The sequence below is a fragment of the Cebidichthys violaceus genome, unplaced genomic scaffold (assembly GCF_023349555.1).
Source record: "Cebidichthys violaceus isolate CVI_PGR_0920_01 unplaced genomic scaffold, fCebVio1.0.p SCAF_19, whole genome shotgun sequence".
Classification (NCBI taxonomy): Eukaryota; Metazoa; Chordata; class Actinopteri; order Perciformes; family Stichaeidae; genus Cebidichthys; species Cebidichthys violaceus.
The window spans coordinates 10473337-10500396 of NW_027176361.1; the positions used below are offsets into that span (position 1 = coordinate 10473337).

Sequence of the window (27060 nt, forward strand, 5' to 3'; positions counted from 1 at the left end):
CTGAAACACCCACAGTGGGTGAATGGATTTCAATGCGAACCCTTTTTCTGCTGCAGTGACGACAGGTTTGCTTTTTTTTCCTGTGCTTTGTGCAAGTTGAGGACATTTGGGTCGATGCCTTCTCTGCTACACTTATCCTATAAATCCTGCCCTGCATCCACTCATTAATTATTCAGGTTCTGCACCTCCACCCCCCCCCCACATCCATCCCATCTTTTTGGCTTCAGGATAAGCTCATCAGGCTTTTGTACCATTAGCTTTTTCTAGACCTGCCAGTCTTCTTCTCTCCTGCTCACTTGCTCTTCAAAACGACGTGTCGTAATGGTTCAGTTCCATCAAATGGTCGAATGGGTCTCATGGGTTTACAACTGTTGTGAAAACGACCTAAAAACTATCCTTTTTTTTTTTTTCAACATTTACCAGTTTAAACAGCGTTTCAAGTGTCGTCATGGGCTCCCAATCAGAATGTGTCTGACAGGGTCAATGAACTTTAACACAAAGGCCTTTCACTTTTCATTGCTTGGCTTCAAACTAGACTTCTCTATGTTTTAGGCAATTTCAAGTGAATCAAGGAAATCAAAAGGAAGGAATATTAAAACAATATTGATCATGGCTCTAACGTTTAGACGTTGTGATTGGACGTCAGCGTTCGCTAAAAACTACACATACTGAGTTAAAACCTCGGCACAACAACAATCTGTGTGTACTTCCTGTTTGCCAGGCCTCTAGCTGCTTTACATTCATGCTGCGACGCTTCACACCGGGAGAAGCTCGGCGCCTCCGCTGAAGCGGTGAAAGATTAAAGGTGCGACGAAGCGTTCCATTATATAAACTCTGAAGCATTAACTGCTTATGTTTGGCCAAATTAAAACAATGGCATTAGACTGTGGCTAAAACCGATTAGTGAACCTCAAGATGCCTGGAATTCAGGCAAATTATTCTACACCTTATTAGAAGTAAAAGCTGCATTTATTACTGGAATCGACCTCAAAACATACAAAATAATGAGACCGAAAAACACAAGAATACAAAAACAAACACTATGAACATACATATCTGAAGCCGAATACATGAGTGGAATGCCTTTAAATAGTATAGTACCATTACTGAAACATGAATCCAGCCTGGCAGGAGGCTAGCACACTATTGGTCTTGTTGTGATGAATACATGCAGTGTGTTATTAGCATGCCGACATCAGGGAGCTTCTGTCTGGAGCACCACATCAAGGAATATTCAATAATCCCACCGCCACATTTTAAATCAGCTGTTACAGTCTCAGCTACAATCACTTTGACCCAACCAATTAATTGGTAGATTAATCAACTAATACTAATACTAAGTGCATAATTGAATCAAGCAACAGGGCTTGGCAACAGTAAGCGCGGACCATTAACTCGGGTAGAGCTTCGCGGCATCAGACCGATCGCATCCGACAGAACAAGCGCTCCAATCACAAAGGAGCCGAGCCTCGGCCTTGATCGCGCTCCACTCCAGCGTTTAAAAAGTGCCCTTCTTAACCCCTCACAAAGCACCACAGCACACTGGAATGCTGCTGCTTTAGTAGACCCAGGAGAGCTTTCACAGTGTCCTCCGTATTACCGTACTGCATAGACAAGTCGCACCGTGTCAAATGCTTCATTTTCCCTCCGTCTTTCTTTCTCTCTTCCACCTCCTCCTGACTTTCAGGTTCACCCACAATGCTTCCAAATTGGCCGGACAATTCTAAAGTCTGTGGGACGCGTCCTTAAAAAAATGAGTTGTGACTTCCCAATCAGGTGCCTTTGCTAACTGTTTTCAAATGAGACAGAGGGGGGGGGGCATGTCCAACTGAGCAAAAGATTAAATGTGTTTATCATACAGATGACAACCAGCTAACAGAATGAAAGCATAACAGGGAGCATGCCAGTGATCTGTCAACATGTAATAAGTTTGCTTCGCTGTGAACGGGGATAGACTGTAATACAATACTTTGATTTAAGTAATTATAGAGCACTTACAGTATATCTGCTCATAATTGGTTTGTTTGTGCGGCACAAATAGCCCCTACTGAAACACGACTGTCCTTTGTTTTATCATAATGCACATGTGAACACTATCGCTCTATCTAAGATGAGAAGATATCGCTCCGTTTGCCCATTTTTGTATCATTTATCTTTGTCTAAAAATCTTCCTCCCCTTTTTTTTTTTAAGGAAAGAAAAACGTCTCAAGTCGTATCTAATGCTCAGCATCCACATTTTGCTCTTGACTGACACACTCAGACACTTGCAGTGGCAGGCTGGAATTACACATTGTTCTTGTGGGAGCTCATAATGGCAAATCAGGGAGCACTTCTGGTGTTTTGCCAGTAAGAAAAACAAACCATTTAATGAAATCAGCGATCAAATGGGGATGTTTTTACACTGACAGTTTGGAGAATGTAGACATAAAACGGAGCTCATTACAGAAAAAAAAGAGGCAGGAAGCAGACCTAAGCCACGCAGGCTGTAAACGCTGACACTTCATCAACTGCAAAAAGCCCGAACAAAAACGTCCCTCTTTACTGCAAGCCAAGAGAACATTGTACACAGTGACAGCTTAGAACGCCAAATAGTGAGGCATTTGTCAGGGTCTTAGCTTACGCATGTAGCATGTAGCGCGCAGCATGTTAGCTCTAATGCGTGTTTTGCCACGTTTTCTATGCGGACGCATATGTTTGTGTGCAAGCGTGTTGTGTTTGTACTGTCAAGGAGCACTTGACATCAGAGGAGAGGTATGGGCTGAGGGTAGCAGGAGGGGATTTGGTGAATTACCAGACTGCAGCCTCAGCATCAAGTCCAGAGGATTAGAGCATGGACTGGGGTCCAGGAAAGAGATGTGCAGACGCACTAGGAGAAGGGGATCAGTGTGTGTGTGTGTGTGTGTGTGTGTGTGTGTGTGTGTGTGTGTGTGTGTGTGTGTGTGTGTGTGTGTGTGTGTGTGTGTGTGTGTGTGTGTGTGTGTGTGTGTGTGCGTTTGTGAAGCATTGGTCAAACACTGGCTTCAAGCGCTAGCGAACAACTAAGAGGTACCGTTTCATACATCAGACGAGCGTCCTCAAGGTCGCCGGGATGCACAGAACGCCTGATGTGTGGCGTGCCGGTTGAAATGACTTCATTATAACAGAGTGCAACACACACACACACACACACACACACACACACACACACACACACTTTTAAAAGCACACTGGATTATAAAGGACATGTGCAAAATGGATGAAAAACTCATTTTTTTATGAAGCACACAGATGTTTTGAATTTTGGTAGAGGCCATTTTCTTATTAATCCAATCTTAACCAACGGTAGGAGACAATCTTTCATTATGGAACAGAGCTGCAACGCTACTACAGAAAGACACAACTGCTATGTATGTTTGTATACCACTACCACTGCTAATAGCCTTATTTATCACACACCTTTCCAAAACAAGTTATATAGTAATAATAACAAGTGAAGTAAAAACGGAAGAATAACCAATTCATGAGAAAGCAATTCTGATTTAAGAGCGATGTGTTTTTAAAGGAGAAGCAGAGCTAGTCTGCCTGATCTCCTCTGGCAGGTCAACCAGCAGGATATCAGGCTGCCTTCAGCCTCACAAGTCAGTCAGTGATCAGTAATCAGGGTCCGACCCCAAACGTGCTCCAAAAGTCATCTTCAACGACGTAACCAGCGTAGAGATGCTGCACTGAGCTCTATGTGGACTCTCCTATTGGGTTTTGAGGGTGTTAATGTTCAGGTTGTATTGATTGTGATAGGAATACAGAAGTTTAGGTGTGGACGCTATGAAAGCGCGAATGACAGTTTCTAGATTGTTAGCAGGATACAAAAGATATCATTTTCGAGGTATTCCGAAGTTGCAGAAAGCGCAATTGAACGACTGACTTCACCTGTTGGTCAAAGTGAAGTTTGTTATCTAAGATGAAGCCCAGATGTCAGGACGGCGACCCTAAGTGAGAGGAGGAGTGCTCGCTGGAGTGGTTTGGACCTGTGATAATGGCTTCAGATTTATCTGACAGGGCTGCGTTCAAACTAGAAATAGACCTGCAGATAGGAGAAATGGCTGCATATCATATTTATTAAAACGATAAGACTGAAAACAATCTAAACATGTTCCTGATATGCCGACCCGATGCTTAATCATTTCAATTAAAATGGCGTGGTCAACTGTATCAAAGGAACATTTCAAACCAATACAACGTGTTTGGCCATTGTCAGCTGCTTACAGTATATCATTAAGAACAACCTGCCCATAAACCTGACTAAATCTCTCAAAGATGTCGCCACTTATGTGATCAAAGAGTTGCTCAGAATCTATTTACTGCACACCGTAGCCAGGAAGGGATACTTATTCATTGGGCAGAAGTTATGTATAACTTTTTTTAATTTTTATAGTGACATTGGTGAGCTATTTAGTAGTGACTGATTTCAATGCTTCCAGGGTGAAAGGTGTTTTACATTTTAAAAGATTTGGTGCCGTCTGGCGGTGTGGTTGCAGATTAGAACCGACTGAATGCCACTTCGCTCACTCCTCCCTTTGTAAGACTTTGGTAGAGTGAGCCACCGAGTGCAACACCACGGCGATGCTATTGGACTCGCTCAGAGATCATCCTCACCATGTTAGCACTGCTGTAGGAGCTACAGGAGGCAGACGGCGGCTGACGTTAGCACGGTTTTGCTCTCAGCTGGTCACGTTACGGCTGTTTCACAAGCATGTGGGAGATCTGCAGTGACCTTCATGTAATGTATAAATGTTAACGACTCTGTAGGATGTCTTGTTTTGACCCTTCTGGGCTTCGTAAAGTAGACCCGCTCCCTCTGTAGGCAGGAAGAGCTCATTCTCAGCTAAGGAAAACACAAGGATTCTCAGTTCCAGGTGATTACACACTAATGAGATAATAGTTCCCCAAAATCCAGCATACGTCTACATTAAAGTCACCTATAATCAGTATACTTAAGGTACATATACATAGAATCATTCATTAGTCTAAGTACAGAACTTGTTCACTACATTCACAGTAGAATATTAGAACGTGTAACTTCAAACCTCATAAACATCATAACTTAACTAAAAAAGAAGACGACACTGCAAAACATGCAGAGTTATGAAAATAAAATGAATCCAGTCAGTTTCAGTTTTGCAAACGAACGCACAAACTAAAGAGCACACTGACTACGGCTGTACTGCTCTAAACATATTGAGACACCTCAAAGCCTCATTGAACATGTTATTAACTGTTATGGTTTTTATTTTTGGGTTATTGCATCTTTTGCTATTTGAAAATTGCGTTCTATTTCATCGTGGTATCGTTTAACCATTCAGCTCTACTTCACTCCAGATACTGACTTTGATGTGTCCGTACCTGGATATACGTTTCCTTCTCAAACCCAGTTATATATTTATTGATGTATCTTTCTCTCCCACACTGATGTCATTGTTATTTTCTCCTGGCCTCTAAAGGTCCAAAGGACCAACGCAAAGCACTCCAGCTATCAAGCCAGCTTAGTCTCTCAACAGTGCAGATCAGGGGTCACTAATAGGCGGACCACGGTCCGGATCCGGACCCAGACGCCGTTGTATCCGGACCCTGGACCTAAAACCGATGGGTAATTGAGAATTATTACTTTTTGACGGAGCGCCTATATTTTAACCGGCGCAGCTTTTCTAGCCTTTACGGCACTCGGGTCAGTGGTCCAGGAAACAAACCGACCAATTACATGCGTTGTAAATCACATCACGTGATGCAGCTCAGTCAATCAAATATGGGTATTCTGACACGTTTCCTGACTCGAGTGAGTAATTTACAATTTGTCTAATTTCCGATTAGAGTGACACCTTTGTCTCATGAATGTGATTTGACGTTAGCTCATGCATCTCATTTTGAAGGGCTTTAATTTTGAAAAGCTACATCAGAATGTTCTGGTTCTCTCTGAGTGACACCTTGAGGTGGTCTGCTATCAACCTGAGGTGAAATGATTTCCTCTTAAGATGCACATTTTTAAAAAGTTTTCAGTTATATCAGTTATTCTTTAATCCAGCCCTTATTTTATTTATATGTATTATTTATAATCCATCCAGTTCAATTTGAAAACTGAGAATAATAATTGTTAAAATATAATTGATGTGTACTTTCTTTATTTGATTTAACAGTTGTTGACTACACAGAGACGTTACTACTACTAGACTTCTTGGATATATATATATATATATATATATATATATATATATATATATATATATATACACACACACACTTTACACTTATATTTATACACTTATACACACACATATGGCACTAAATAGTGCAAGTTAGATATTATTGTAATGTTCCGGACCTTTGCTCGAGGAGATTTTCTCAATCTGGACCTTTTGGAATTTTAATTGAATACCCCTGGTGTAGATGATACCTTTCAACAGAGCATTAAATATGAATGAATCATTAGATCAATTAAGTTAATTAGAAACATAATTTATATAATATTTCTACATTGTTTGGTATACATAAAGTTGAATACCACATTAATATTGGTGGAGGGTCTCGGTTTCTCGGGTCATTGGTTGATTCAATGAAGACAGTGGAAAAAGGGGAAAGAACATCTATTTAGAAAATACATATTTTGCACTCAGCCTTCATCCTTTGATCCATTTTAGCTTTAGTCTATATCTCTAAACAGATAGCTTGAATACAGGTAGCCACAACGCGAGAGAAAGCCAGTCAGTGTACAAACACAAATCAGATTCCACACTGCAATGAGCTTTTTCTCAATTAATTCCACACACAGGTGACCATTTATTTGATTAGTGGGCCTGCTTGTTAGCTGCGCTATCGTTAAAGTGCTACTTAATTACTGTCCATGATGCTGCCCAACAACAAACATACCAGCATGCTGGTATGGTGAGTGCTCTTACACACCGCATGCTTCTCTCTTCATTAGAAATGCAAGGACAGGGTGGGGGAGGGGTCAAACTCTGATAAGTCTAGCCTGATGAGGAGCCAGTCTACGTACAGTACAAGCACAAGGCATATTAACTGGATTGCAACAGCAACAACTTGAATCCTGCTTCTCTTTTTTTTCATTTCTCACACACTTCAGGTGGTTGATGATTTGAGATTGATTTGTGTAATTAGACCTTTTTTTGCCAGTTTGTAGTGTCATTGCCTTATTTGGCTGTCTCCCAAAGAAAGACCAAGAATCAGTCGTTTCAGCAAGTGCCCCAATAGCACATACTGTATATTTCTGTCCAATTGAGCAAAAACAAACGATGCATTTTCTGGACTGTAAGTTATTTTGCAAATACTTCAATGTGTCCACACATATGTGTTCTGTGCCCAGAAGATCAAATGTGCTTGGAAGGAAGCAGATGGCATGCTGGTCCCTCCCTCCAGTTAGCAAATCACTTTCTCCAGTTTTTCCGTCAAGTTGCACTCAGGGAAACGTAACTGGTCCAAGCAGGAACCACAGGGGTATTTCACCAAAATATTGGGCTCTATACATGAGCCGTCTCTGGGGCCCCCCCCCCCCTCCATCTCTTTGTAGATGGAGGATTTAGGGGGATCTATCGGAAGAAGTAGAATATCTTTTTTGGACTCGGGAGACCCCACCGCTGGTGTCGCACGCGTTCATCCAAAAATGTACCCACTCAGAATGCCAAACAAGTGGACTCATCAGCAACAAATATAATGATGTCGCATACCTGCTCAAACTGCAGCTCCTGGGCTACAGAGTCATCTCAGCTGTTTGTACAAACTCCAAACACAACTCAGACAAAGCTATATGTATATATTACCAAATATCAAAATTCATATAGCGCCACCTAGGCAGACCCACTCGCCACATTTATGCCTCTAACTTTTTGATAATTCATTCAATGCTAACACTTAGCTCAAAAGATCGCTCGCAACCTGACGATCGCAGCCATATTTCTCATATTCTTAAAATTACAATGGAACAGCTGGAACAAAATTACATTTTGGCTGACCTCGCCTGACCACTCTGTACTAAAACCTCTCTAACTTTTGAATGCTTCACTTTGTCAACGTAAAACTTTGCAGAGAGACTCTTAACATATTGTGCTATGATCTGGGAGAGGTTTAAAGCTTGCAGCTACATCATTCCTAAAATAAATAGCTTTTTTTTTTTTAGGCGGAAATTAGAATTTTCAATTTGTGCTGTGTGCCATCTTAATTTACTCTTATCCAGTAACATATATATATACTGATAATTACACATCTGAACAAATCTCACAAGTGTTCCCTTTATTATAACACCAAAACTATACAATTACAGCTCTTTGTTCCAAAACTATGCTTATTTTAGTATGGCTATGCAATTTTCAAGCAGAGGCCTACAAATAGGCCCAGGGTCCAAGAGTTGATGTATAATCACCTAAAAAAAATAAGTATTGTGTTTCCGTGACCTTATAAGGATCTGTTTATACATGCAGAGCGTGTAGTCTTTACAAAGCCAGCCACCATGTAGATGAGGCCTTTCATGTTTTCCCATCAGACACGGAGTTCCCCTACATGCTTGTTACACGGTAGAAGTTTCAGTTGCAATCTACAACCTCACCACTACATGCCGCCAAATCCTACACACACTGCCTTAAACCTGCTTATGAGATGCCATATTGACCTTGATTATGAGACACCTCCCTTTTCAGATCGATTTCTTTAAAGAAGATGAGATAGAACTCAAAGATCCTCTGTTTTGCTCTTTTATACAAACGTTCAGTTTCTCAACTGATTTATTCAGCCAATTTAAATTTACGTTTGAGACTAATATTTATGACATGAACATAAAATAAAAATTGCAAACTAAATCAAAGTAAATCCCAAGCTTTTAGGGGGCAACAAGTAGTCCCACTCACACATGTTGTCCGTCAAGACGTGCCTGGAAATTCCGGGACTAAAACTGAGGCTTCACAGAGTGGGCTTTTTTCTTTCTTTTTTTTTTTAGTTCTCCCTGACCAGTGGTTCATCCCCGTCTCATGTCTACAGATGAATCCCTGATGCACTGGGTTACAGGTGGCGCTGGCATTGGGAGAGAGGGGCCTTTGGTTTAAAGTTCCCTCTCCGGTGAGCCGAGTGCCCGGGCCGTCCGCTCCAATTAGCTCAGCGCCAGACTTGACTTGCGTGGCAGATGTTAACTGGTTTTGCTTGCCGGGGTTAAAGCACGTTGTTCGTTCTCATTCTTTTTGAAGAACATTAGCCCTCCCCTGGTGCAGGACGTGATAGTGCACACATGGCCTCAGGGCGTGCTTTGTACCTTCTCTCCTTTCATTCTTCTACTGTTATTTCTTTGAAGGGTTGCAGTGTGGTGGTGAGGCCAAAAAGGGTGGTTCTTCTTTGGCCCAGACCGTGGGGTTTCACTAAAACAACCACCTTCTCCAGACTCAGGGTCATTGCTATCATTGTTACTGTAATTAAAATGTTCCTGAGGATTACAATTGATCAGCAAAGCAGTCGAGTTGTGCTAATTGTGTGAGTGCATACTGTACCTAGTAAGTTGCATGTTTGGTCTACTGACCTAACCCTCCATGGGGTGAATATGAGTTGCTTGCTAATGACTTTTTTTTTTTCTTTTTTTTTCCAATGAAGGCAACCTTTCCCCGAGGTGACCCCTTCTGTAAAGGACATAAATCATTTTACAATAATTACACTTCCACAGCAGTACCTTCCCTTTCCTTGGCTTTTATCCTAAAAACCAAAAAAAAAGAAATGCTATGTCCCTGTCAAGAGAATTGTAGACTGTGACCCTCACTGCACATGTGGATATCTCTAGACTTAAAATAGGAGCACAATGAGTGTGGATGGTAAGAGCAGTAGCGAGAGACTGTTGAAGAGAAGCAGAGATAAAGACGTAGAAAGAGAACGAACGCTCATGAATCTATCTTAAATGATCTATTCACTTATTCCCTGTTCAAATGCACTGCTTTGGAAGTCAGCGTAGCGTCGTTCTTACATTTCATTGTTACACTGCGTGGTAAAATGTGACTCGGATACAATGTATAACACCACTGAATAGCACATTAAACTCGCTGCTTCGGCAAGAAGTTCCCCCTTTGTGAGAATCGATGTTCTTTTGAAGTCTCCTTGATAGCTAGAACGGCCTTCTGCGGTTCCACACTAAAAGGTCCAGAACTCGGGTTCTCAAAGTGAAAATCTTGAGCCAATAGGGAGGCTCTGTCTCTATGGATACAATCTGTTGCACCTCTCAGCAGACGCAGCGACACAACTTGTATAGAAATGTTATTTAACTCAAATCATAGAAATACATGTCGTTCTTTGCCTCTCATTCATTTACTCAGTCAAACACAGAGCATCTCATGTGAAGGCCAGACAGTGGATGATTATGTTTCAGTGACATCTTGAGGGGAAATTAAACGGAGGCGCTGAATGTCACATGCTGATCTCTTTGCTCTGTTACCGATTTAAAAGCCCCACTTCAAATGCTGTAACTTAGGCACATCATGTCCTTAGCACTTGGCTGGATGAACACTTGACTTCATGTCAAACAACGGCAAAGTGACTGCAGCTTATTAGTAATCTCTGTGACGTTTTATCTAATACCGACAAGGGATGTCAAATAATTCAGTTGGATATCTGACAGCAGGTAATGGGCAAGCCAATAAAGCCTCAGTGAAAAAGGCAGCGAACAGCAGATTACTGCGACACTTTTTACTGCACACGACTATCGGATATCGTTGTTTATAACGTGTTGTATTTACACACACTTAGACAGTGGGCTATCGTAACGTTAAAGTCACCTTCCGCTCAGTCCTGGTTCCGGTTCTCCTGTGCCTCCCTTCCCTCCGGCGGGCCCCCCAGCAGCTTGGTGTTGGCTCCCAACAGGGACTGGCAGAGCATGAGGTTAAGCTCTGCTCCTGGCTGGAGGTGGAGCTGCTGCTGCTGCTGCTGCTGCCGGGGTCCAAGACCGCAGCGAACCAGGACCTGGAACCTGCATGGTTGCCTGTGATTTTGTGCGGAATCCAAACTGGTGGCATTGATAAAACTATATAGAAATAATCTCCTCGCTGATGATCTCTTGTACTTATGTAGGTCATATAGAGGCATCCATATTTGCCTGCATCCATTAACTGAGCAGCTCTATGCAGGGTTCCACATTATCAATAGTATGAATGTTGCATGGAGGTAAATCCCTACAAAGTTTAGTTTTTTCAGGTATGCGTTTCATCCAGTAGATGCATAACATTCTTTACTAAAATAGTGTTTTCTTTGGTTGTCAATAAAAGCTTTCTGGGGTAACCTTAGAGCCATTTCATTAGTGTAAACCATGCACAGGTGGTCATGCTCTGTGGTGAACCTCTAGCGGGGGATTTCAGGGTATTCTATTCCTCTCCTTGCACAGCTCGAGAGCACAGCGGGGTGGATCGCCTTCTGCTTCTATCCGTTTATCGTATTAGGTGAAACCCACCAGTAATACAATCTTTATCAAGGCAGAATGCCAGCAGTTTCCCCTGTTTGCTCACCGCTGTGGAAAATAGTCTTTCCAACAGTTGGGTTGTATGAGTAAAGTCTCTTGAGGATTCAGTAAATGCACAATCATCTTTGGTGTTTCCATACTTTGTCAACCGCGGGGGGGAGGGGGGGGGATCTTGTAGGAGCATGACATTGTTATTTCTGTATATACCTTTCACATCGCAAGACACCACAGCAGGAGCAGCTGTAGCCGTTGCTCGATGTCCGTAGACAGAGGCAGGGTGGTGAGATGAAATATTAATCGTGACACAGTTCAAGTAGGAGCCATACTCGCTTTGAGTTTTTGACAGGATCCATTGATTCCTAATATGTGCTTCTTGGTATCGCCTCAGGCCCGCGGTCTCTCTGTCTTTACTTCTCGTGTGTGTTTTTAGAAGCAGCAGCTCTGAAAGCATAGCTGATGACCATTAGTCTGTGCACGTTTGTAACGCTCTGAAGAACGGACACAAATTAGAATTCACAACGATTTCTCATTCGTTCATGAATTTGATGTAATCAGCTGTGAACAGTTAGATATCCTTACACTGATTAGTGAATCTACATCTTCGTAGCTGAATATGCTGTGCAGATGTGTTCATCGGTACACCTCTCATCATGTTGGTACTTGCTATACCTGTAGTGATGATTGGATTCAGTTCCAGGCCCTGCTATTGACTACCCTGAACCCGGACGTGGCTTAAGTGACACAGAGCCATCGTTAGCCCTCTGGAGAGCCGCCGGTCGCCGTTTGAAGACTTTTCTGTTTCTGAGAGGCCGTAGCAGAGCCGGTCTTTAAGCTAGAGTTAAGGTACTGGTCTCACATGGAACTAGACGACCTCATGAATCCATATCACATATCATGCTAGCTTTGGGAAGGGAGTTGAATAACGCTCCAAAGTTAAGCAAGATTTTGGAGAGGGAAAACTGCCGTGACGTTTTTTCCGAGAAGCCTTGAAACCTGTAATATCTTACCCTCTATTATTCACTCAATTTTTTGTCCTCTGATAACTTTAACACATTTGGACTGCTATTTTTTGCACATGCTTTTTTTTTTTTTTTTTTTTTTTTTTGTAGCCTGGAATGTGGACAGGGATAGTTTGCCTTTTAGTGTGTCCTTGTGTGCTGGTGCCCTGCGACTCACTCATTCACGTGTGTCATGTTCCCTCCACACTCCTCTCGCTCCACATATGGCCAAGGAGGGGCGACAGCCAAGCGGCGCAGAGAGAGAGAGAGAGAGAGAGAGAGAGAGAGAGAGAGAGAGAGAGAGAGAGAGAGAGAGGTGTGGAGAGTGTAAATCGACATCAGACGGGGGTCACTACTTCTCAGCTGTGAGACTGAGTTACTGAAAAGGAAAAAGGGGGGGGGGGGGTAGTGGTGGTGGTGGACGGGGGTCATTTTCCAGCTTGCTTTTTAAATGATGGCACCATGGTCACAAAGACATACATGCGCTGGTGGCTGTAATAATGGGTGTCATATCATACAGTGTGGCTGGGATCACAATAACCAACAGCTTACCAGCCTTGATCTCAATACGCTTCCCTCGTGATTTACTGTACTGCGGGGGTCACTACAGGTGTTATAGCTCCTTCCCCTGGGTCCTATCAGCGCTGCAGGTTGATATATCATCAATAAAACATGGCCACCCCATCACTGTCTCTAATGCTGTAAAGATGATGTGGCTGCCATGGCGATACTACATTAGAACATCTACGCCGCTCGGTACATCTCTGTGGCGCTCGCCGTGGCCTGGGACAAGTGGAAAGGCGTGATGGATGAGCTGTGTTTGACCAGCTTTCTCTTCCCGCACTATCTTTGCCCCTTTGTCTCTCTCACACACACACACACACACACACACACACACACACACACACACACACACACACACACTCGGTTCCTATGTCGTCGTCGTCATTGGCTATACCCCCTGTGTGTTAGAGCGCGTGTTTTTTTTTTTAATGTCACAACAAGCAGGGCAGCTGATACCACTCGGAAGCAGGAGATATCCGTGTCACAATCCCGGATATTAACAAACAAGGCCCGGGAGACTCGGACCTATTGATTGCGTTCTTTCCTCCGGCACCTTTTCTTCCTCCGCCTTCATCCACCGCTGTGACCGCCCTGCTCTCGCGCCCCGGACCGATATTTCAAGAACAATGTCGGCGCTGTGAGGCAAAGCGCCCTGCGCTCCATCTGCTCTGGCTGGGATGGTCGCTCTCCTCCATGTGTTGGGACTGAAGAGGCTTCGTTTCACCTTGGACATAGAATGGTGGCCATCTAGCCAGGAAGGAAGGCTGCCTATCGTGGGCCACTTTGTTCATGGCTTGGCAGGGAGGCGCTGTAAGGGAGCTCAGTGGGCAGTGGTGTGGATCTCTTCAGTGAACTGTGTCTTTGTACGTAATGTTGTCAATAAATCACACTGGATTCATGCTGTTTATTATATATCCAACAATGCAAGGTTTACTTTAGTGTCATCTTGATGTTTCTTAACAAACATCCGTTATCATCAACTGTGTAATCTTATCACAAACAAGGTTTAAGAACATAGAAACACAGTGGAAAGTTTAGTCGCATAATAAATAATGTTGAGCAGGTCACCATCAAAAGGGGCATATGGGTCCAAGACAATTATCAATAAATGATTGTGCAGTAGGTGCAAAAATGAAACTCACCTTTACCTTTCATAAGTTAATTGGATGCACCTCAACCCGCATTGATCTTAACACCTACTGTACACTTTCTGTAATAGGTAACACCTGCCAACAGCTCCAATCTATAATTATGAATCCCACCTGACAGCATGGATCGATATTTCAGATGAAAGTTATGCATTCTTATTCATTTCTTTCTTTCATTTTTGCATCATCTATTGAACATGGGAAGGAATCCAAAAAGGAGAATGAGCCGGGCTGTGTTCCCATTTAATTCAGCAGTGTGGTGAGGTACTGGGTGATGCGTTGCTACCCATCCGTACCGCTCTCTCCTGTTCTCTCTGATCCACCTCACCATGTGTGGCTCTGACAGTGACTGTGCAGTGTGACGTCTGCCTGAGACTCCACAGGTCCGTGTTCCATGTCCTTCTGTCGGGATGTTTGAACTATTTATTAAAAGCTATTACATTCAATTTGCTCATTGTGCCACTGAGTTGTTGGATTTCTGGGTATTTATAATTGCTCTTGAATTGTATTATGTGTTGTTATTCCTCTTAGCTAGGTGGCTTCTGTTTGAAAACCTGCTTAATTGCATAATGTGTTGTTTATAAAAGTCACAAACACATGGTGAATGCAGTTAGGGAGACATTTTTTATTTTTTTACAACACGGCCATTTTTTTTATAATGAGTTTGAGTCCTAGTCGGAGTTATTTTAGCCAGACGTGGAAAGTGAATGTCAAGAAGTTTTGCTGTTGCCTGAGAGGTCCTCCTGTGACCTTTAAGACTTGAGAAAGAAAATAGGAATGCTGCCTTCTGATCATCCACACTAGTTGTTTTCCTCCCACCATCTTAATTAGTAGCTCTGTTGAAGTTTGTGTGGAAAGAAATCTAACCCTAATTGCCGTCTGATTGAGCTTTTTCACCTGGTGTTAATGCATCTCATTTTACCCATCTGTTGGGCTGTTCTGCTCTTTGAACTGATTTTTTGTCCCTCTCTGCTTCTTCTTTCTCTACAGGTGACTCATCTCAAGTCGGTAAGTGGCCTTCTCTCTATACTTCCACCTGTGCATCTTTTTTTTTTATATATTGTCCTGCTGCCATAGCGACGCACAATGTTTTAGTCCGTCTTAATTCTACAGTGCGGTTAGCCGTGTGCGAGCATCAGCAGCCACATCACGCCACCAAGGATCTCCTTTCATTTTAATTTCACTTTTTCTGTGAAGAACTGCTTATTATGGAGTAAGAACTCATTCTCTCTCATTCTCGGTCTTTATGCTTTGCAGCTATTTGATATTGCCTCCTACATTACCTTTAATTTGTTTGCACTGTATACGGAAGGATACTAAATGTCTGCTGTGGAAAGACAGAACTCTTAGTCTCTACTTTGCAAGTCTCATAAACTGCATTACTCTCCAATGTAAATGCAAATGTGAAGGTTTCAGCGAATGAATTGCCAGTTTGGTAGCCCGGGCACAATTCAGTTTGAATAACATTATACTGTACAACGTCGGCACGCCGCACTGGACCGCCTTATCAGGATTCAATGAGTAGTTCTGGTTCTGGCAGTTCATTTTCGAGTTCCTGAGCGTTTGTGAAAGTGACTGGTGTGGCGGTTCAGGGTTTGGAGCTCTGTGTTTCAGTGGTAGACGTGCTTCTGTACGTGCATGTGGGGTTACACCGTGTTCATTCACACATTATTTGTTCATCTGCCTCAGCCGGCTTTCAACGGCGCACCGATCAGACTTCCAATCTGTGTGGTTGAGTGCTTCCCGTGTTTGAATGGGACTTTTGTTTGCAATCCAGTCGTACGATTCGTATCCTCGCCGCTATTAACGGCTCACTTTCCCGTAGCTAGCGCTCCCGCATTGCACTACATTTCAAAATGACCTCCCCATTAAAGTAACTTATGAGAGGGAGATGCAACGTTTTGGGGACATTTCATTTCATCCTCCATGTTGTTGTGTATCGGGCCTACAGCGCTCTGGACCATTAAGGCTTTTTATTAAAAAACGCGGACAGATGCTTTATCTGTGAATATGCTGACACGTCACAGTACGCTAGCTTTCTATCTGCATTTCATTTGGACTCAGAGGGGGTGGACATGGGGGAGGGACAGGATTGGGATGGCGGGACGAGAGCGTAGATGGACAGACTAATGGGACGTATCAACAGCTCACACAAACAGAGAGGAAATGAGTTTCAAACTCTAGCTCGCAGCAGTTTGCAGCAGCCAACTCCCGCTTTAGTGATGTGTCAGTGTTATCGCTCGCCTCCTAATAATTAGCTTTGTCTCGCTGCAGTACCTACTATGCATTATGAATGCGGACTAGTAATCAACAGCAGAATGTTAAGCGTGCACTGAGGAAAGGAAACACGCAGTCCTTCTCACACAGTCACGATAAATCCTTTTTTGACCAATCCCACGGGGAACATTTACCCGTTCTGTGCTGTTCAAGCATGTCTCCTGATCCTTATATGTAAATAGTTTTCTCTGTGTGTGTGTGTGTGTGTGTGTGTGTGTGTGTGTGTGTGTGTGTGTGTGTGTGTGTGTGCTTTGTCCGGTGAGTGTTTGGCCCAGATGTCTGATGTTGTCTGAATACTAATGTTGTATTTTGTCCATCTGCGGCCGTTGGAACCCGGGTGTGAACTGTAGCTTTGGTTGGGGACATATTCACCTCTGGGGTGCACTGCAGAGTGGGGACAAACGCTCTAATACCACACCGACCTCTTGCCACCCTGCTAGAATCAGGATCCAGAGAGGGAGAGGAATAAAAAAAATATTTGATCTGGGGGGCCATTGCAAATGTAGTTTCACTTTCATTAAGACCGCTGGGCAAAGAAGACGGAGATAATTCAGTTCTGCTTCTGAGATACGAGCTGCTTCTGTGGCAAAGTCAACGTAGTTCTGGCATGTGTGCATTTTATTGCTATATAGTTGTTTCTGCATACACTGGAGCATATTGATCGTTGAGCAGAACAGTAGCACTGCACTGCAAAAGTAGAAGTCAGGCAACAAGCAAAACGAAAAGTAGTATTTAGTAGTAAGTAGTATTTATTGCACAAACGTCATCATACGTAGCGAGGCTGTCATTAGCAGCACCATCTTTGTCCAACCAATGTGTTGGACAAAAAAAAAAAGATTTTTTCCTATTTTCCTTTAGAATTGGCTCAGCTATGTAAAAGACAGCCTAACCTCACTAACACGTTGCAAAAAAAAAAAAGCATCATTGCTGGACATATTTCAGTTTTCCTCTCCACTGCCAGGCTTATGAGGCAGCTAGTGGCAGCGGTAATCGTTGTCCCTTAACTGTAGAGGCAGGCAGGCAAAAACTACAAACACAGATCCTTATCCCATCGCTGCATTTCATTGTGACTCCAAAAACTGGCATTGGCAGCGGCCGACACATCTCTCTGTGCACATCTCTCTCTCAAGCCTTGTTCTCCTCAGCTCAGATGATTAGCATCTCCCTCTTCCCTTTTTTTTTTTTTTTCCTCTCTCCCTCCCTTGAATGCCAACCTCAGGCTAGTCGGAGCCAGCAGAAGCCTTTTCAAGCCGATGCTGCGATGGGATTGGCCCGCTCGCCGCACATGACGCTGAGGATGCTCAGTGAACCGCGCGTCTGCAATTAGGAAGAAGAAATGGAGGATTCAGGCTCTCTGTTAGATGGAGAGTGGCACTTAATCTGAGACGGTGTTTTTTTTCTCTGCGCTCCCCGTCTAAAACATCCAATAGTCAGACAAACCCTCACAGAATGTGTCAATACCTAGAGCTTTTTTTCAAAAGCACAATCATAGTTCTTTTCATACTCCCAAAATCTAGCGTTGTGTGTCTACACACAGCCGGGTAATTCCTATTGTAAAGCTGCTTCCTTCTGAGCCGATGCAGGCATGAAGGAACAGCCCCGCTGTGGACATTGAAACAGTTCATAACTGTTCTAATTTATGAATGTCTTTCATCACCTTGGTCATTAAAGTGCTGCACGCTGAGGGAAGGTTCCGTTTGATCGCAGCAACCTGGCTACTTAATTAAACAAGTCTTAAACACCAGCGAAGGACGTGGGAACCAATATGCTATAAAAACCACCACTTTCCCTGGAAACACAACCAGTACTTAAGTTATTTTCCCTGCCTGGTGATAAACAGCAACGTCTCAAAAAGAGCACAACAAAATGGCCGATCTGCAGTGTAACTCCCAAGCCTGTGGCCACATTTACATACTAGAGGAGGGCGGTAATGAGATAGCTACCTGAGATAATTGCTACTTAAGGCGTCCGGCTCTCATTCCCTACCACAGGGAGCCGGTTTAAATCACTACAATTAAATGTGCACTCATTTGCTCCATTTGAGGCCCCATTTATGCCATTTTACGCTCCACTGTGTCTTAACACGTCCGCGGATTAAATAGAAGGAATGAGCAAAGATACATGGATGCATAGATGATAGCCGGACACGAGTAACGGAGAACAACTTGTTGTCCCCGCTCTATTTAAACGGGCTCTTCCCTCTGGCACTGCTACGCATCCCACATTTGGACCCCGTCCTGATTAGCTGGATTAAATTTGCAATGGTAAACTGTGTCTTTCCCTCATCAAATTATTCCTTTTGTAGTAAATGCATTCTTTTAAATCATCAGATGACACCTTGTCTTGCTTGTTACCCGCCCACAAGCGGGGGACGTGCCTGGGCTGGAAATTAGCCCGGCACTTTGAGATGGAGAGCCAGCATTGTTTTGGCAGTCATTTTAAGTCATTTGCGGTAGTGGACTTCCTCCCTTTAGATGAATTCATATGTTTCTGTCGTTGGTATACGGTATGAGGATTAGGGATGTAATCTACGTGGACTTCGTTGTAACCATTTCTTTCTGGCTGGAGCTGCTTGGCGGCTCTGGTTCGATCGTATATTCTCACTAACTTATATTTCGTCTGTCAGTCTGCTCATGTAAATCCCCGAGCAGCTCTTGTTGCTCAACCAATCAGTTTGTACGAAGCATGCTTGTATAGGCTCTGTGATGAATATACAGAAAGAAGACTGACATGTGGGTGTATTCTGTAACGTTAGCCTACAGCTGCAAGACATCACCTGCTTATGGAGTGTTGAATGCTTTTAAGGCCGTACATCAACAGACGTCATCCCCTTCTGGTTGCAAGTCGGACAACATGCGTATTAAGTTGTCTGGAGTGTGTGACTCTAAATACTAAAGTTAGCCAAATTGCAGAATCAGCTGTAGTAAAATATGACCTAAGAGATGAACTCATGTTGACTAGCATAGAGAACGCTACAGTCAGTATTCTAACAAAGGAAGTATTAAAAGATATGGCCGTCTGGAGTTGTTTGACCTTGAGCTAAGAATCCATTTTAAGCTGAATCATAAAAATCCAAGAGCACGTTCATTGTTCCAGCGTAATAGATGTGTGAGGGTCAGGCCCAGAAGATCAGGGCAGACGTAAATACTACGTGAACAAAAGAAATCGCATGTTCGCTCCTCACACTACTAAACGGCGTAACGTCGTGGCTCTATATTCAGCGTGGCTGTGGTGTGGCTTAGAAATGACATCATTAACACTAATAAACACAATAAATCCTCATTCATAAAATGTTCACGCTGCTGACAGTGAGTCTGTAACTGCTGACCCTTTTTTTTCTTCTTTTTTTTTTGGAGGCTGGAGAAGTCACTGGATTGGCCATCGCTCAAACCTGCCGCTGTTATATTTGATCCTTGTCTCGTCTCTAACGAATAAATTAAGCTGTAATAGCTTGACTGCTCAGAAACAGCGTCGGAGGGTTTGAAATGATGGCGTGCCGATGGCGTGCCGATCGCCGAGCGGCGTGAGACTACACACTAGGAATAAGAGATGGAGAGCGCTGCTAGATAGACCCACATTGGCTCCAGCATGTGAAGATTAACAGCGTCCGCTTCCATTAGCCTCAGAGTAATTGCTAAGACAGCGATGAACATTCCAAAGCTCTAATCCTCAAATCAAAGAGAAGTTGCGCAGACCACCAACGTTCAGGTTTGATTTCCTTCACTCAAAAAACACGTCTTAATGTTTCCATCTTGTTCAGAGATCACAGCGCGGCGGAGCAGACTTAACTTCCTGTATTTACTAATTAGCTAGAAGTCGATTCAGGGGTCCTAGAAAGACTGCGTCTCTTACTTCTGAATGGTCAAAGTAATGCAAGCTTTGTGGAAGTAGCAACCCTGATTTTAAGTGAGTCTGGAGATTCTCCCAACATGCAATAGGGTGTGACATACTGTGTACTGTGAGGAAAAGCTGCATCTCCTGAGAAAGAACTCAGGATACAGAGATGAAAGGTTGAGGGAGAACAAAGCGTGTCGAGGCGGTGAGCTCGGTGTGGACGTTGTAAGTTGTTTTTTTTTTGTGCATGCAGCGTGCAAACACACTCTTTTAAGACAGTGGCAGGATCGTGAGGAATGAAGACTATCAGCAGAAAAAAAGAACCAGGATACAATTTATCCCTCCGTCTTGACCTTGCAGCTGATCCTACTATGTTTTAAAAAGAAGAAGAAGAAAAAAGCGACTTTCTTCCTCCTCGGCTTTGATTCATACTGTCCTTTGGCATCAGTGTGGAGCCCAAGGCTGGACTTCATTACAATGCTCGGCAGGCTGATTGCAGATCTATTAGGTTGATTTGACTCCATGAGGGGGTAGACGGAGAGAGAGTTATGAGAGGGGTGGGGGGGGGGGCAGACTGATGTGGTTATATTATGGGAGCAGCAGGGTTTTGTTTTTTTGCTAAGTATAGAGCGAGGCCGCCGCTGTAGATGGGCCTCGGTGCCCTGCAGCTCCACAGCTTAGGGGGGAACGTTTATTAGCAGCCACAGCTTATTACCAACAGCTGGTGCTGGGACCCGCCCAGGGCCAATCGCATAGATTAACACACGCCATCACACACACGTACGCATCTGTACACTTTCACTGTTATGACTTTAAAATTGACTGCACTCATTCCCTAACCTGATTGCATGCATTCATTAATTTGATATATATGACGCCGCGAAGGCAACACTGCAAAATGAGCATCGCCGCACGAGGACAGACTGGCGAGCTTTTTTTAATTATAAGACCAGTGTCCTGTATGTTGCAGTTGATATCCTGTTGGCGGCGGTGCATATACGGCACATGTTCATTATGCAGCTCTTCTGTTCGACGCTAAACACACATCCATCCAGCGCCTCACTATTTGTGTTTGAGGGGATTTATTAGAGGGATGATCTGTCATGTCAGAAGTAGAGCTACACATCTGAAGGTATCCATTCACTCAATAAAAAGAGAGGGGACATTTCATGTTTATTTAGCAGAAATAGATAATAACCACAGTCTGACATGGAGATGATCCTAAATGTCACTGTGACTGTAAAACCCCAAAGCGCTGCCTCACAGACAAAGACTCACTTCCAACCTGCACAGCAGCACAGTGTAGAGATGTGTGTGTGTGTGTGTGTGTGTGTGTGTGTGTGTGTGTCTGAGACAGAGGGAGATCATGTCTTTTTATTGATCTCAATACAAATGTGGTTTATTTGGTCTTGTGTGAGAGTTGTGACACACAACGTTTTGGCGAGATGAAGGACTACTCTGACTTTGTGGAAGTTTACCGGACCGCAAGTAAACCTCCCAGGCTTATTATTAAAGGACACTTCCTGTACCGCTTTGATAATACGAGAAGCACAAACTTTCCATAATTTTGATTAGCAAAACGTATGTCTGCTTCCCCAGTCTTCAGACGTGACGAGCAGGATAACTGCCAGGGTGTTCACTGAATGTGTCACATTGTTTCTCGTGTTTGACAAGCACACGGCTGTCAATTACCAGAGCTGCAGCCACGTACGCTGACACGCTCGCATCATAAATCACACGCTGCGTCTGTGAGTCGTCATCGGCAGTGACAGCTCGGCCTCCGTCAGACGTCAGGAATGGAATCAATAATGGAATAAAAGGAGCTCGTATGGAAACATTTAGTGCTGCACGGGATATGAAAACCACGACGCATAGTGACGAGATGAGGAAACAACCGAGAGCGCGGAGCATTCATAAAAGCACTTTTAATTGGCGTATGAAAGTCGGTAGTGTAGACTAAAAATACACATGCTCAGTTAAGTGTTAAGCAACCTCATATAATGATGCATTTTGGTTCTCTATTCTCACTTCCCTTCTTCATGTGTGGGATGCATCTCATCCCCAAACAGGACTACAGTGAATGACGGCGTATTAACCGTGCTGAAGGGATTAAGCAGAGGTCTGCAGGTATTGAGCGTCTAAAGCACTGGACGCTGGAGTCGATACTCCTTTCGGCAGCGCGTGTGTTTCTGTGCGTGGACTTAAAGAATAACACGGCGATGCAGATAGTTGATACGTCACCGCGACAGACACTGAGCTTTGGGCACCTTAAGCCGCCTCACAAACACACTTTTCCCGTCTCTCTATCTTGCGTAACCTAAGCTCTAAGACTGGTATCAGATTATAAACTGCCACAGCAGCGACCTGATCTGAACTGAGCTAATGTAAAAAAATCTGATTCTGTCCTTTTTCCTCCTGCACAGACGGAAATGAAAAGATTAGTCCTGTCACTTAACGGACAAAAAAAAAAAAAAAGAGAAAATGGGAAGTTTTGTAGACAAAAACACAGAACAGACAGAAGTCATAAAAGACGGCTTTAAAACCATTAGATGAACACTGATGCAGACCAATTGCTGGAGGTATGACATTTAAAACTTAAACTGTATAATTTGTCAAAAAAGTGACACCTCTGTGTGATTAATTTAGGGCTGTGATGGAAACGATGGAGCTTCTATTTCTGTGAGCAAACTCTTGAATCATTAATATAGGTCAAAATTAAGTTTTAATGTTTCGTTGTTTGCTGTATTTTAAGCATCCTCATATCTTTTCTGATCTCCCTCCTAAATTAATCATTGCATAACTTCTGCCCCCCCCCTCTGTGAGGCCCCGGGGCCCCTACATGCTGCAGGGCTTGATGTGAGAATGGATGACCCAGAGGGACGCTGTGCAGCGGTAACTGCTCTGTGGCTCCCAGGTCACGGTCAGCAGCAGCCCACAGCCGGCCTGATCGATAGGGAACCCAATCAGGGGGATGAGGCCCATGAATCAATCTGTCTCTATAGAAACCAGAGCACACACACACACACACACACACACACACACACACACACACACACACACACACACACGCACACATACACACACACATACACACACATACATACAGGATGCGTCCTGCCACATGTAAGACAAATGACCCATAGATAGACTATGGACGCCCCCTACCACCAGTATCACCGCCACTGTTCAGACACACACACGCGTAACAGTAATGTGTTTGTTCCAGATTAAAGCCTAAATGATCTCAAATGAAGTAGCCATTAGAACGGTAAGTGGTGTTTTACATTGCGTTAGTTCTTTTAATGAGCTCTTTCACCTATCAGGCATGCAATAAACCGCCGCGTGGCAACACTGTACATGTTCTGTCGCGCTGCACAGACGGCTATCTCGGTCTGTTGTGACGGCTGCTGGTTCCACTGCTTACAATGTCATTACACGCATCAGTTCTGCTCGTTCTGCGTCTCTGAGGTACATCCTTTCATTTAAGACGAACACGGACATGCAATGCATTGCTTATCAAATCATGCCTATCAATTCATAACGAAGACAAATGGGTGCGGCTTTGCCAATGCTTGAATGGCTGCTGAATCGATATGTTAGAACTCACCCGATCTATTGGGAGCCTTGGTTTAATAGTGCATGGACTTTGTGTAGTGAGTTAAGTATAGTCAGATAAATCTGTCCAACCTGAAGTCTGCTCAAAGAAAACTTAAACTTCCCCGGAGTTTCAAGTGCTGCATTTTTAGGATCTCCATGATGTTCTTTGAGCATTGCAAACCCACCATTGAGAAAACTTTGATTCAATTTAAAAGTATCCTAAAAAAAGGTTAGAGAACTAAAGCAGTTGTTAAAGTTGCACTTTCTACACTTTTTAAGTACTGTACAGCCGGTCTCTATCACCTCGTATGATAAGACACAAGGGTTTTAAAACAAATAATCTGGATTCCACCACCTCAGCAGCCAGGTTTATGTTACATCCCATCTCATAAACCTGAAGAACAGAACTCCACAACCGCCAGTACAAGGGCCAGGAGCCTAGTTGGGAGTGTGACTGAGGCTGCTCTGCTGTTTTATGGTGGACGAGCTAGCGTTTGATTGGACCCTGGTTTCCTGTCTTGTGGTCTTGTACTGTGTGTGTGTGTGTGTGTGTGTGTGTGTGTGTGTGTGTGTGTGTGTGTGTGTGTGTGTGTGTGTGAATGTTTGGATGTCTGTGGCTGGTACAGGATTTCACCTCACTCTTCTCTGTGCATCTCTCTGTCGGAGAAGCAGTGCGTGGATCGCCCACAGTCTACAGTGTGTTGTGCAGGACGAGAATCTAAAGTGGCACAGCAGCTTTCTGGGGGGAAGAAAGGCAAAAGACAGAGTCATCAAAGTCATGCAGTCATTTATTTGTCTCCCTGTTGCAGGTTTACGGCAACAGAACCACACAAGCGCAAACATAAGCGTGCTGTCAAATGTAACAATGTGGAGATTAATACAAGTGAATTTCAGACTTCTTGTGCGCTGATGAGAACCACACACAGGCCGTCTACCTCAGAAACTGGAGGACAGGAAGAGAACGGGTCAGGAGGTCAGGAGGCGTTGTTAATTTCTAAATCGTTGACACAGATCCTTGTGATAATTTAGTTGTCAGTACAAAGAATTTATCAGCACATCCCCATCCCCTTCAGCTTTTTCCTCGCCAGTCCTGTAAGTAAGTCTGGAGCAAAGCATCCGGTGAGCCGGTACTTGGAGGTGATGAATGGGGGGCCCGTAGAACCGGAGTGTTATCGGTGCTACTAAGGCCTGCAAACGAGGAGAACGCGGGGGTTTGCTCTGAGGTAGGACACGGCCAGGCTGCGAGGCTAAGGCTGATCTATCGACGCACGGACGCAGCGAACATTGTGGGAACAAGAGTGTGTGTTTATGGAGAGACTATATCATTTATGCTGGCCTGTGTGCGTACGGACAGTCCTCGTACAATTTGATATGAATCACTCACAGAAACGTGTGTACTTCCTTAAGTTTAGTGAGAGGTGAAGTAGATTCCACTCCGCAGCAGAGATGATTGACTTTTTACAAGAACCGCGGTGTGTGTGTGTGTGTGTGTGTGTGTGTGTGTGTGTGTGTGTGCAAGTGATTGATAGATGCACTTGTTAAAAAAAGGCATGCGCCTGTGAAACGACCGACCAATTAAATCCAATCTGTTCCAGAGGACAGATGACATCATAAAAGTGCGTCATCCTGCCGGTGCCTACACAATGCTCACACACACACATACTACCACATCACCACCATAGAATGTGCCCACTGTGCTAAAAACATGTACTTGACAGAAACAATCATCATCATTCCTCTTATCCTCCTCCTCAGACCTGCGTTTGTGCATTTCTGCCTATTCCTTTGAAAACAGAATATCCCATGGAGCAAAATCAAACATTTTGAGTTTCACAATGGGGGGGGGGGGGATCAAATACATATTGCATGTGCAACCTCCAGCTTAGACTTCTTCAGTAGTACAGATCATGGTCTTTTATTAGAAATGCAAGTCTGTAAGCAAGCTATATTACAATATCGCATAAGAGGGAAGACTGTAAATGAAAAGACTTTATTGCATTTAGCCTTGAGTTGAATCCGACACAATTTTGTTATCTTTTATTTATTTTTTTGGTGTTGTTTCACCATCTCCGTCTTCCATTTCCCATCACTTAACTGTAAAGCCTCCGTTCCGACGCCTGAGAGGTAATTACACGAGACAGTTATGCAACACTTCTCCTCTTTTCAGCCTCATTTTTTTCCCTCTGTTTTATTTCCAAGGCTGTGTCACTGCAGATAAAGAGGGCCACACTTTTAACAATACATTCCATGTCACTTCTGGGGAAAAACACACACAAATACGTGCTCTTTTTTTTCCAATGATTGTGTTCACATTTTGGATTTAATGATTCATGCACACAGATTAATGCGTTCAACTTAGTATTGTATTTGGCGTGATGCGGCCGCGTTAGCCACTGTAGCCTCTTTAATGAAAACACATACAGTTGCTGTAGGTTCCACACACACACCTGACGTTCAGACAATGTCCTATGTGCAAATGCAGCAGTTTTTCTCATATAGCTATTGTGTATTTTTTAATAAAGGAGAGGCTTTTGTTTGGGCAGCAAGAGAGCAATAAACAGGCCTTGAAAACAGCTGTATTCACCCAAAAACAATATTATATCAACAGCATGAATTAATTAATTGTTGTCGAAATGCGCTATACAAATAAACTTGCCTTGCCTGAAGTATTTGGTGCACATTAATAACTCAAGAGCACAAATTAGTAATTTGAGTATATTTTGTACAGTACAAACACACACTCGCACTTTCTCTCCAATCTGTGGTTATCCTATTCCTTCTTACTTCCCACCTTTTGTTTCCTCTCGTGTCTTCTAATTAGCACTATATCCTAGTGAGAAAGATATATATATATCTATATATAGATATATATAGATATATATATATATATAGATATCTATAGATATCTATATAGATATATATAGATATATCTATATATATCTATATATATATATATATATATATATATATATATATACCTATATATATATATATATATATATATATATATATCTCCTAGGGAGGAAGAGGGTGAAATGCAAACGCTTCCTATTGCACATACAGTAGGCTTTATTTACCTTTTGTCAGGTGGGAGAATGAGCTATATGGAGGGCTGTTGGTGCTAAAAAACAAACGGTATGATAATTGAATTGAAATGTGCATGTGGTTAACAGCTTGCAGA

General features: G+C 43.3%; 1 protein-coding gene across 14 annotated transcripts in view; it reads left to right on the forward strand.

The window, feature by feature from the left end:
* The window catches only part of nrxn2b (neurexin 2b), a 645600-nt gene that overhangs the window by 219679 nt on the left and 398861 nt on the right, over positions 1-27060 (forward strand). For 10 of the 14 annotated variants that reach the window (XM_068713609.1, XM_068713607.1, XM_068713608.1 and 7 more), the window contains one exon: positions 15162-15179. The exons of the other annotated variants lie outside the window; for them this stretch is intronic. In XM_068713609.1, coding sequence (XP_068569710.1) covers positions 15162-15179 — 18 coding nt within the window. The remainder of the gene's footprint in view (positions 1-15161; positions 15180-27060) is intronic. 14 annotated transcript variants of the gene reach the window in all.